The sequence below is a fragment of the Pristis pectinata genome, chromosome 4, assembly GCF_009764475.1.
Source record: "Pristis pectinata isolate sPriPec2 chromosome 4, sPriPec2.1.pri, whole genome shotgun sequence".
Lineage (NCBI taxonomy): Eukaryota > Metazoa > Chordata > Chondrichthyes > Rhinopristiformes > Pristidae > Pristis > Pristis pectinata.
Genome location: NC_067408.1, coordinates 49,920,674 through 49,933,373, shown reverse-complemented (window position 1 = coordinate 49,933,373; position 12,700 = coordinate 49,920,674). Strand labels below are relative to the sequence as shown.

General features: G+C 41.5%; 1 protein-coding gene across 1 annotated transcript in view; it reads right to left on the bottom strand.

Moving 5' to 3' along the window:
* The window catches only part of LOC127569354 (slit homolog 3 protein-like), a 529,163-nt gene that overhangs the window by 180,235 nt on the left and 336,228 nt on the right, over positions 1-12,700 (bottom strand). The window contains exons 8-9 of the mRNA XM_052013912.1: positions 11,892-12,055; positions 1,104-1,248 (exon numbers count right to left, since the gene is read on the bottom strand). Of these exons, the coding sequence (XP_051869872.1) occupies positions 1,104-1,248; positions 11,892-12,055 (309 nt within the window). The remainder of the gene's footprint in view (positions 1-1,103; positions 1,249-11,891; positions 12,056-12,700) is intronic.

Below are 12,700 nucleotides of genomic sequence, written 5' to 3'. Positions count from 1 at the left end.
CTTTCTTCTGAAGGGATTTGAAAACAGAAGTCAGGAGGTTTTAGTGTAGTTGTATGGGGCCTTGTTGAGATTGCACTTGGAGTATTGTGTGCAGTTTTATTCTCTTTACCTAAGAAAAGACGTATTTGCCATTGAGGAAGTGCATCAAAGATTCACTGGACAGGTTCCGGGGATGACAGGTTTGCCATCAGACATGAGGTAACTTAAACTGTTTTCTCTAGAGCTTTGAGGAATGAAAAGAGATCTCATTGCAACATACTAAGTTCTTAAAGGGTTTGGCAGGCTGGATGTAGGAGGAGTATCTCACCTGGAAGAGGAACCTAGAACTAGGTGGCACAGTCTCAGCATAAGTGGTAGACTAGTTATTACTGAGATGAAGAGAAATCTCCTCACTAGGAGGTTGAAGAACCTTCGGAATTCTCTAACTGTTGGGCTCTGGAAGCTCAGTTGTTGTGTTCGTTCAAACCACAGATCAATACATTTCTTTCATTCAGGGAATCTCTGGATATGGGGATAGGGCAGAAAAATCATGCTGAGGTAGAAAATGATACAGCCATGATCAAGACCAAGACCAAGAAGGTACAGCCATGATCTTAATGAATGGCAGAGGCATCAAAGGGCTGAATAGTCTAATCCTGCTCATATTTCTAATGTTATGTGCCGCATTTTTTTTTAGGGATAAAAAGACTTGATTCTGATTTTCAATACATTTGAGCCTAAAAAAGGAACTATGTCCAGTTCCAGCCTTAGAGTGTTGTTTTAGGTTGAAGTTTTATTTTGCTCTGACTAAGATTCACACAGATCCATTGTGCTCACACTGTTGGCACCTCCCCAGAATCCAGTGGCTATCTGTTTGAGAATGCAGCCATTGCCAAGCCATTCCAATGATCCATCAGCAGACCATATGGTACCTCCACTCTTTGGGCTCTCCTTAAATAGAACGCTGCACTTCATCTGATCAAAGTAGCTTGCATTTAGCTATTAGTGAATATGATTTGAGTCTTGCGATGGGCAAAGTTAAATGATGACTTTGGTAGCTCTGGAAACTAAAAGGAACCTAATGTCACCTTTCAACATCCAGGCTAGGAACGTGTATCACTTACATTTCCACAATGTTTTCTGGAAGGTTGACTGGGATTTCGGTCAGCCCTTTCCCACGACAATCCACAATATTGTTGCTGCATACGCACGCTGGTGGACATGACGTAGAATGGGCACTGCATGACTGAGTTTCTGAGGACTGAGGACCTGGAAGGACACAAGAGCAACAGAGTCATAGAGGTGTATAGAGATACAAGTTCTAGCCTTAAGAGTGTTGTCCCAATTTAGATTGAAGTTCTTCAACCCTTCATCCCATCGAGTCCGCATCGACCATCAACTTCCATTTACACTAATCTTACATTAATTCCATTTTTTATTCTCCCTACATTCTCCCTACCACTCACCCACACACTAGGGGCAATTTATAGTGGCCAATTAACCCACAAACCTACGGGTCTTAGGGATGTGGGAGGAAAATGGAGCACCTGGGAGAAAGCCATACAGTTAGAGGCAAAATGTGCAAACTCCACATAGAGAACAGAGTTGAACCCAGGTCTCCGGTAGTCTGAAGCAGTGACTCCAGGAGCAGTGCCACTGTGCAATCTTATTCAGAACCACAAAAAATACACTGTCAGCATGCAGCATTGATGGAGTGACTAAGACATGCATTCTTTGGTGAGAATCTTTCCTGAGGGAAACAGTTCCTGAAGAACTTGCTTTCAAGCAAAATACATCTTCTGTTTTATATGTCTGGATCAACGTCAATGTTCTTATAGTATGACTAATTGACCAAAAGGTAATCAAATCAACTTCAATTGTGTTAACCTACATTTACTAGGTAAATGACATAATTGGCTCAATATGTAATCTTTTGTTTCATATAAACTTGCTTCCATAATTCGAGTTAGGGAGAAATACAGCGCAAAAACATCCAGTCCTGATGCAGGGTTTCAACCTGAAAAGTCGACAATTCCTCTCCCCTCACAGATGCTGCTCAACCCCCTGAGTTCTTCCAGCAGATTGTTTGCTGCTTCAACACAGAAACAGGCCCTATGGCCCACTGAGTCCACATCGACCATCAAGCACCCATTTTGTTTTATATTAATCCTATCCTAACCTATTTTATTCTCCCTGCATTCCCATCAACTCCCCCCACCCCCACATTCCATGACTCACTTACACATAGACCAATTATCTGTCTATTATCTGACCAACCTGTATTTTGGATATGGGAGGTAACCAGAGCACCTGGGTGAAACACATGCAATCACAGGGAGAACGTGAAAACTCCACACAGACAGGTCAGGATTTAATTCTGAATCACTAAAGTTGTGCGGCAGCAGCTTGACGACACCACTGCGCCTCTCCTTTTTTGAAAGATAATTCTGGATCTTCACACAAAGCCTGCCTTTTTTCTAGGGTGCCTTATACGTTTAGGAAGCTAAAGATTTTCATTCTGAGACATCTGTTTGTGGTGGGAGTGAGACACAGACCATGCGATGAAATCACTGGCAATTTCACCCCGGCCTGCTGGTCCAGAGAGGACCATCCCAGCAAACTGTATTGTTGTAGTCAAGAGGTACAAACTTCCAGCCTTGTCAACATAGTAATTTGACCTTCCATACTCTGCCATGCAAGAGGGTTTTATTTGATGATCTGAATGGAAAGTATTAGTCACCTTGCAACTGATTACATCACTTTTAAATTAGTTTTACAATCCTTGGCAATAGCTATGAAACCATCAAAAGAATATCCCTGGATCTTCATGGCAGCCTAAACAATGAGCTTTAAAGGTTTTGGGGTTGCTCCAGTCTAATCAGCAAAATATCCTCCTTCAACAGTACAGAGAGTCATCACAGGCACCGAGTGGTCCCAATGGTCAGTGGGCATTACCAGTTCAGACAGTGATTTACAGACAGTTCCCAAGGCATTGCGTGACTCCACAGTTGGCTGCTTACTGAGTTCCAAGCACAGGAGCTCCAACAGTTTCTGACTTTCTTTTGCTGTGGCGTTTTGTCATAAACCCATCGCTCAAACAATGATGCGCGTTGGATAGTTTTTGACTTTTCACACTTTCCACAGGTTGTCTGGCTCAATATAAAATAAAAACAATCTCGACTAGATTATTTTATTGACAAATAAGCTTCCCTATAAGGTCCTGACAATTGCAGGAAGCTTCTCTTTTATCGGTGTTAGTGAGGAAAGCTGCTGATTCAGTCAGATCATCGACTTTCCTCACCCCCTCCCATGTCCTTCACCACACCTCCCTTACTAATTTGGACTCTAGAAATCCAGTAATCTTCTTGCTTTGCACTCAAAGAACTAAATCTTCTTTGCAAATCTTGTTTATATGAAAGACATGAAAGATTAGATCATTGGAAGCATTTAGGAGACACAAGAGGACAGGAGCAGGTTGGAGGAACAACACCTCATATTCCACATTGGGAGTCTCCAACCTGATGGACTCAACATCGATTACTCTGACTTCCAGTAACCCCACCCCTTCTTTTTCTTTCCCCCCCACCACTCCTTTGTCTTCCCTTATTCCTGTGGCTCCCTTCCCCCGCCTTGATGACCTGCCCATCTCCTCTCATCCCTTCCCCATCCTTTATTCCATGGTCCTTTGCCCTCTCCTGCCGGATTCCTTCTTCTTCAGCCCTTTGCCTCTTCTACCTATCACCTCTAAGCTTATTACATCTTCTCCCCCCACCCCACCCACGACCTTCCCCCTTTCACCTGAACTCACCTATCACCTGAACTCACCTATCCCCTGCCTGTGTGGTCTCCATCTCCTCCCCCTCCCCCCACCTTCTTATTCTGGCTTCTGCCCTCTTCCTTTCCAGTCCTGATGAAGGGCCTCGGCCCAAAACATCAACAGTTTATTTCCCTCCATGGATACTGCCTGACCTACTGAGTTCCTCCAGCATTCTTTGTGTATCGGAAGCATTTAAATAGGTACATAAATTTTTGAAAGATTGAAGAAATCAGGACTGTGGGAACTGGCACAGAAGAGGAGATGAAGACTGGGGCAGATCATCCATGATTATATTGGACAGCAGAACAGGCCTGAGGGGCCAGGTGGTCTATTTCTCCTCTCATTTTCTTATGTTCTTGAGCTCGTGTCCATGAGTAACAAAAGGAATTGATGTTCTTGCTGAAGTACTGAGACAGAGTGAGGTGGAAGGAGCATGACCCCGATGGGCTTGGACTTGTGTGACTGAATGGCTTGTCAGATGCTGCAAGGTTCTCCACAATTCTGTAACAACCCTGTTGGAAATTTGGCAGCAAGCAGCATGCAGTTAATAGACCATTCAAATTTTCTCACACATCAAGTGCTATGTTTCTACTCTGCATTTTAAGCTGTGAAGTCTCCAGCTTAAAGCTAGAAGTTTGTTAAAGGGCCTTCTCTGCTTCATACAGCACCCTCAGATCAGGGTAAATTGCCCAAAGAGAGGTATCCTGGATTAACCTGCAGTGGAGATAATTTTCCCAACAATATCTCAAGCTTACTCCACTGGTGGTGCTTGCTAACAGGGCCTCTACAACTCATCTCATTCATTACCAAATTTCATCACAAACTGAAAAAGCGACCAGACCCTTTTTTTTGCTTAACAGACAGCTATCAGCAAACAATGTAATGGCTAGATATCCTCCATGAATTTCAAAGTGTATTCCAGACAGAAATAACTTGAATAAACAAAGGTTCTTCCGCCAGGAGAATTCTCAATAGGCAAGGCAACCATTCAAAAGCAAAATGCAAGAGATGTTGAAAATCTGAAATAAAAACAGAATATGCTGGAAACACTCAGCAGGCTAAGCAGCATCAGTGGAGAAGGAGAAATAGAATTAGTGAGCTGGAACATGGTTGACCAGGCCTCCACCTACCACTCACCCCAGATGTAATCCCTGGAGCCACACTAACTTTTGGGTCCAGTAGAGCCCCTGTGAGTTGGAACAGGCTGCAAAGGGTGACCAGGACTCAGGAGATAGATCCTGAGGCTCTGCCTGTTTGCTGCTGTCAAAGGCATGAATAAATTTTTTTAAAAGTGGTGATCAAAGAATGAACATTCAATCTGCAGTCTTTGTGAACTGTTCCACAGCACTGCAGCTTACACTTAAAACTGAGCTTTCATTGCAGCTTCAATGACCTGGAATTTGTCTATCCCCAACAAGTGTGCTGGATGGCATGGAGACAGACTGTCAGGGATAGTGTGGGCAAACACAAAGACCATGAGGGCCAAGGCACAGGAGGGCACATCACCCAAAATCTTATCCAGTCAAAGTTTACTGGCTCCCATACTAACTGGGGCCCTGATGTATGAAAGGCAGCATGGGAACTGGGGCCTCGGTGTACGAAATGAAGGAGAAGAACCAGGACCATGGTGAGCCAACTGCTGAACCGTCAGGACTTCTGAATAATCAGGTGGTGGATTACTGAAGTTTTACTGTCGCAGGTTTCCTCATTACAAACAGTGATGGGCAAAATCAGACCATCCTTCAATGACCTATCTAAGAACTAGATCTCATGCATAACAAAAACATTTGGAAAAATTGAGAGTGAAGTTTGCAAAGAATTGAGCAGATTAATTGTTCAATACATGATTTAACAATATATTACACTCTTCACCTGCACTAAGGCCACCTCAAGAAGCATGTTCGTTCTGTGTGCCTTTCGTCTATTTGCACATCACTGAATGGATAGAGATTGAAGGAAACAAGCACTCAGTTTCCTGCTCCAGCTGTCACAGAGGCTACAACATTTACAAATACATGGCTTGCAATTCTCAGGAGTTTTGTTGACATTTCATTAACTGAAGCCATGACTCCCTGCAGAAATGCATGACTACGACTTGTCCTTTTCAGCACATATCAATCTATCTCAAACAGCTGTTCCACTGGGTTTTTGGGATTATTCTTGTGGGATTAGTAAAACTGCACAAGTAAACTGATGGATTATCCTTTCCTTTCCCTTGACTTTCCAATACTTGTTTCTATCCTTTTTCCTTGAGCATGGAAAAACTTGCTTTTGCTCCCAGTTAGTTGGAATTTCCTTTTAATTCTTGGCAAATATGGTTGCTGATGAACTGATTCTTTTACCCACTAAAATACAACTGTCCATTAGCACACAATTTCACACTTAACAGTCCCATCAAAAGCTAATATAGCAGATTTATCCAAAGATTATTTATATTTCATTTAGATAAACATAGAAAGAATGAACTAGAGAAATTATTACATAAGGTGATCACTTTGGACCTTTAACTTTAACTTAGGTGGCATCTACAAACTACTTCAAGGTTCATTCAACAACTAACCATGGGCATTATTATGAGCTTTGAGGTAAAAGTGGGGGCAACACGGTGGTGCAGCAGTTAGTGCTGTTGCCTCACAGCTCCAGGGATCTGGGTTCAATCCTTACCTTGGGTGCTGTCAGTGTGGAGTTTTGTATGTTCACCCTGTGAATGTATGAGTTTCTTCCCACATCCCAAAGAGGTACTAATAGGTTAACTGGACACATTAAGTGATCCCTTGGTGTAGGTAAGTGGCAAAAGAATCAAAGGGGAATTGATGGCCATCTGAGAGAGAAGTTGCAGGACGATAGGAACACTAAGCTAACCTCATTGCCTTTTGGTTTGGAGTGAGGGGAAATCTGCCTTGGTGAAGACTGAAAAATACGCATGTGACCATTTAAGTCAGGCAAAGAATGAGTTTCAACTGTGATTCCCCCACTGTATTTGAAACGTGGGTCCTTGAGTAAGGTATCAGAACTCTGTGAGCCATCATTACTGATGAACTAAAGACTTCAAAATTAAAGTGACATTATTTTGGGATACCACATTTTGGAAAATGCCTATGTTAATTTGTGTTTATATTCTTTATGAATGATTCCATAGGTAATTTGTTGTTGTCAAATATGATGTATAAAGCTTGTAAAATACATACACAAGCTAAACAAAATGTTCTGAAATTTATAGTGAGGTAGGGAGATAAGACAAAAAAATACTAGAGCTTTGAAACTATTCACCTGCTTACTATGGCCAGATTCCAAGGTTTTCTAGTGAGCGTCTGTGTGTTTCGTACAGAACATGCTAACCGAGGCAGCTGAGGACTAGTAATAATCAGACCCTCCGTCTGCAGATTCATTCATGATGCCATTATGGTATCTTTTGCATTTTTTCTGGAATATGCAACTTAAGACAGCTGAGGACTGATTAGAATGAGGTCCCTTGACAATGGATCATCCATAGTCTCATTACCCTTGATGCTCTGTGAATTTTATTTAATGCAAGCTCACCAAGGTTTATTTACTATTGTACTGTCAGGGGAATATCCCAGTGATATAGATTTTGTGTACTTGGAAAATAAAGAAAATAAAACAGAAAACCAATAGACATTATTTACCAACAGGGAGTGGCCTCCCTGGATTAGATTGGGACATTTCCAATTTGTTGGCATATGCAGTTTCAGGTGACTGCACATCATTGTAAATGAGCAACTCCGTTTTTATTCTTCTCTAGCCTTTTTTCACCTATTCTTTCTTCCAAGCACTTCTCTGTCACTTGGTGTCTTGCCTCCATTGGCCTCCTGTTCATCCATTTACTTCTGTTCCCTTTTCCCTCTGTGTCATCCGCTTGCCCTCCATCTTTTCTCTCCTAGACCCCATGACACCTGGCCCATCCTTGTGTGCACTGCTCCCGGTAAGTTGCAGCAGGCTTCCCTCAGCTAAGCATTGCTCTGTGGTGTTATTACTAATGAGAGGGTTCTAGAGCTTGGCAGAAGTTACTACTTGCAGACCTGCTGGTTTCTAATATTACCAGTAGCCACACTCAGTGAACAGTATTGAGGAGGAAATTCCATTCTAGCTTTTTTGCAAAAGTATTTGGTGGTTGACTTCAAGTCCATTGCCTTGACCTTTTCCTAGATCTCTTATGAATGTGTTCTTCATAGAGTCATAGAATTATACAGCACAGGCACAGGCCCTTTGACCCCTCAAATCCAAGCTGATCGTCAGGTACTTATCTGTCCTAATCCCACTTACCAGCACTTGGTCTGTAGCCTTCTAAGTCTTGGCAATTCAAGTGACAATTCGGTTGAATTATAACCAGTACAATAATGGACTAATTAAAACATGACTCTTGTAATTAGATAAAGATTAGAGCCAGAAGTGAAAGTAATGTGGTAGAGAAGTAGCCAACCTATGCTCATACCAGTAAAAAATTTACCTGGCCATGGTTACTTTTATCTCTGATTTGAGCTGTCTGCCAGGGACAGTCATTGGAATTTAAATGTGAGTGCAGTAAGAGGGATGCATTATACACCTTCACATTATATGTGTACCTAGGTGTCCTTAACATAGTTAATAATCAATTGAGACACAAGAGACTGCAGATGCTGGAATCTGGAGCAACAAACAATCTGCTGGAGGAACTCAGTGGGTCGAGCAGCATCTGTGGGGGGAAAGGAATTGTCCTTCCTTTCCCCCAACAGATACTGCTCAAGCTGCTGATTTCCTCCAGCATATTATTTATTGCTTAATAGTCAATCATTTGGGGAGGAAGAAGCGCGCACTGCTGAATCTCCTCTTCCACCTTGCAGACCTTCTGTTGATGTTGCATACTTCCATGTGTTTTTGAGAGGGGAGCAAGTTTTACACAGTGGGTCGATTTCACCAACTTCAACTTGCAGAGCATCAACTTAATTCAAAGTAAATATTAATTATAAAGAATTTTGTTCCGTCTATAGACCTTCCACGCTGGTCACCTTTCCTGGACTAAGTAATGTCTAGCCATCCCTCCTCCCTCCAACCCTGTCCATTTGTCTTCTGGCAAGGAATGGATTCCCTTTCTATCCTTGTGTGGGAAAGGTAGTAAGTCCACGTTATAGTACAAGTTACACCAGTTCTTATTTGTACAGCTTGCTTTCCTTCAGAAAACCTCACACCTTTGCTGTTGATGCAGGAGATGTAGGAGATACATTTTGAGGAAGAGGAAATAATTTTTAAAAAGAGTGTGCTATTGTCATGAGGAATAAAAATGGCTAGCCATAGCCAGGAGAGCAGTGTTGTACCAGCGATAACAATTGCTCACGAGAAGATGCACTAAAAGCTCATCTGACTGATTGTAAAAGCCAGAATCTTTGTGACCAGCTGGTGCACAGCACAAACTGTGCAAAATGTGATCCTCAGTCCACAGGTTACCACAGAAACGAGTAAATAATTTAATGCTACAGCTACACTTTATGTTGTTTACAGCAGGGAAACCAGAAACAGATGGAAAGAATACAAATGAACGGCCTCCTCAGGTTTACAGCTTAAACACTGGTTTTATAAAATAGAAAGTGGGGCAGAAAGCAGACAGTAATTAAAAATCCAATTACTTCCTCAATAATTGAAACAGGGTAAATCCAACTTCATCCTGGGAATCTGTAATTATTTATCCTAATTAAAAGCACACTGTAGATATCCGACTCAGACATGGCTCCAGTAAATTAATTGTTTTTATAGTACAAGTTGCACTAGTTCCTATTTGTGACTCAGTGTTTTGAGCCACATGGGACATATTTATATAGAGACAACAGTCCTATTTAATTACATTCTTTCTGTCACAAGAAGGTCTGCTTCATTGAAATTTTTATTTACAGCCCTAGTGATTGATGGAAAAAATATGTATTTTAATGAGTTATTTCTCATAAATATCAGAAATTTGGTTTTAGACCTATTTTGATTCTTAATGTTTTGCTTCAATTGTTTGGGAGTTTTTTTAGAGGAAGCATTGGAGTTATAGGAGGTCATATGACTTGCTCTATGGCTTTCAATGGCCATAAAGCCTTGTGGTTCATCTTAGATTATGACTACTTCTAGGAGACCTGTTTTCCTAACAGCTGAATATTGCCTCTTCACTAAATTGATCAATCTCCATAGCCTGACTATTTCACTTTTCTACATTTCAACCAACATTACACCTGACACAAAGATAAGTAAACTTTACTCCTTCCAGTCCAATCCAACAGTTTCAGACTTAAATGCCAAAGCAGTTCATCCAATCCAACTGCATCAGAGTTAAACCCTGAAACTTCCTCATCCATTCTAACCCCATCAGAATTAGATACTAAAGCCTCTCATCCGATCCAACAGCATCAGGATCAAACCTCGATGTTTCTTATCCAATCCAACACCCCTTAGCCACCAAAGATTAGTTATGAGAACCATGAAATTGTTGCATGAATTAGTTAACCAAAATCCTTCAGGACATTGTTTATTTCTTTCCCCAATGCTCATGGAAGTCTCTTCATGCATTCCGTGCAACCAAAGGTGGACAATAAATATTGCCTTGTCAGTGCTGCCCATTTGACTAAAAAAATTATCATTCATAAGAACATAAGAAATAAGAGCAGGAAATGTCTATTCGCTGCCTTGGTTGATCTGATCTCAGTCTATCTAATATATTCTGGATATTCTCCATAACTCTTGATTCCACTCTATTTATTCCAGCTTTGGAGACACTTAACACTTTGCTGACCCTCAGAGAACTCGGTGTTCTGATTACGACCTTATCTACTGATGGTGCAATAACCCTAGAGGTAGACCTATCAAAATATCCAAACACAGCATAATTCAAATGTCAAAGTTTATGAAATCATAATAGACCCATTCTCACGTTTTACACACACAACCATGAGCAATGCCTTCATTCCAAACTTTGTTATTTATTCCTGCCTCATCCCTGAACCTTTCCATTTGCAATCCCAGATATCCCTGTGACATGTTGCGGTACAGCATCAATTGACTGGCTGTTTATGCTGAATGTAAAATTTCATTCTTTGCATATGCAGATCACTGGCAATACTAGCATTTATTGATCATCCCAAATTGGCTTTGAGAAGGCAGTGAGGGTGGGTCGCTGATTGTTAGGGGATTCCAGGATTTTGACCCAGCAATAACAAAGAGATGATGCTACATGTCCCAGTCAGGATGGAGGCTGACTTGGAGAGGATGATTTCTGGCTGTCATTCGTGCTGAATATGAACACAAGAACAGGACACAGAATACGCAAATTCATTGTACATAAGAATTGGTATAGCCAACAGAGAGCAGAATAACATGGGCTTGGATATGAGTTCAGATGTGTTGAAGACCCATTCGTGAGAGACAATTAAAATCACCTCAGTTATTTCCACTGGAGTCTTGGCAGTGAAGTAAGGTTATACACTGGCATTTAATCCTCATAACCTGGATTTGAATGTCCCATCAGACTGACAAAATACTATCTCTCTTGATCGTAACTATCCTCCAAGTCAAGTCAATCCAGTTCCCACGATTACATTGGATGATTACAAAGACGTGAAACTCCTCCTAATTTGGCACTAAGAAGGCTAATGCATGGTCAGTAGAGGGTCCTAGCCCTCCCAGAGGAGCACCAGAGCAGGACAAGACAGATTTGAGTCATTAATCTGAACCATTAACTCTCTTTCTCTCTCCACAGATACCACCTGACATGTTGAATATTTCCAGCATTCTTACTTTATTTCTGTTTTCTTGCAGCTGCAGTTTTTTTTGCTTTCGGATACTGATATGCAAAATGCTTCATTTCCTAACACAAGTCTCCTGTAGTTGTAAATCACAGAAGAATAACAACTAAAACCTGAAACCTTTCCATGGAAACGGAAACTATCAAATAAATCTCACAGTTCCGGGAACATTTTCAAAATAATTATAGCTGCTTTTGGTAAAAAAAAAGGAATTAAAATGCAAGTCCAAGTTATGTCATTCTGCGCAACTCACTGTGGGAAGGGATAATGTTCACTGGTAAAAAAATACTAAGCTTCTTAATGCCCGTAATAGGATTTCTTACCATTGCAGACATATTCCTTCTTCGGAACATCAGCGATGTAAAGGCCCCTCAGATGAGAGGGGCCCGTGCATTGGGCATATTGACCGATGGGACGTCGTTGGCGTAACCAGTCAGACAGCCAGGCCAGATGACAGTTACAGATCAGATTGTTGGAATGAAGCCGTCTGCGGGAAGGTGAGGAGACAAGGTAAGGAAAAGTTAATGAAGTATAGACCTCCGTGCGTACACATACAAAAAAAAAACCCAGCCAGCTGAGTGGTGTAAATTCTAATCCATCTGATATCCGAAGAATATTTTAAATTCATAAGTTACGTACTTACTTTTAATTGCAACTCCCACAAAAAAGATAAAGATGCAATGGTTACCAAACCATAGTGCTGAGATCCCACAGACCCACAGATCGGATCTTTCCCTTCATGCTGCTCCAAAGGAAAAGGTAAATCCCTTCATTCTTATAACTCAAGAGATAGCTGGAAATATGTTCCTTTTGCATCCGACAGGGAAAAAAACTGACAGAAAAATCCTCTGATAACCACACATTTTTTTCTTTTCACTGACACTTGTGTTCAGAGTGTTGAATGCTCCACTCAAAATATTCAAACCTCTCTGTTCTACAGTCAGACGGCTTTCACTAGACTCGGTAGGAAGGGAGGTTGGGGAGGGAGGGAGGGGGTTGGTGGGGAGGTGGGAAGGAGGGGGAAGGGGGGGTGATGATAATGACTGAAGTCAAGTGGCTGTTGTCATGCCAACCTACAAACAGACGCATTTCCTTTGTAAAAACTGCTATTTGTCATTTACCTCTGCAGTCC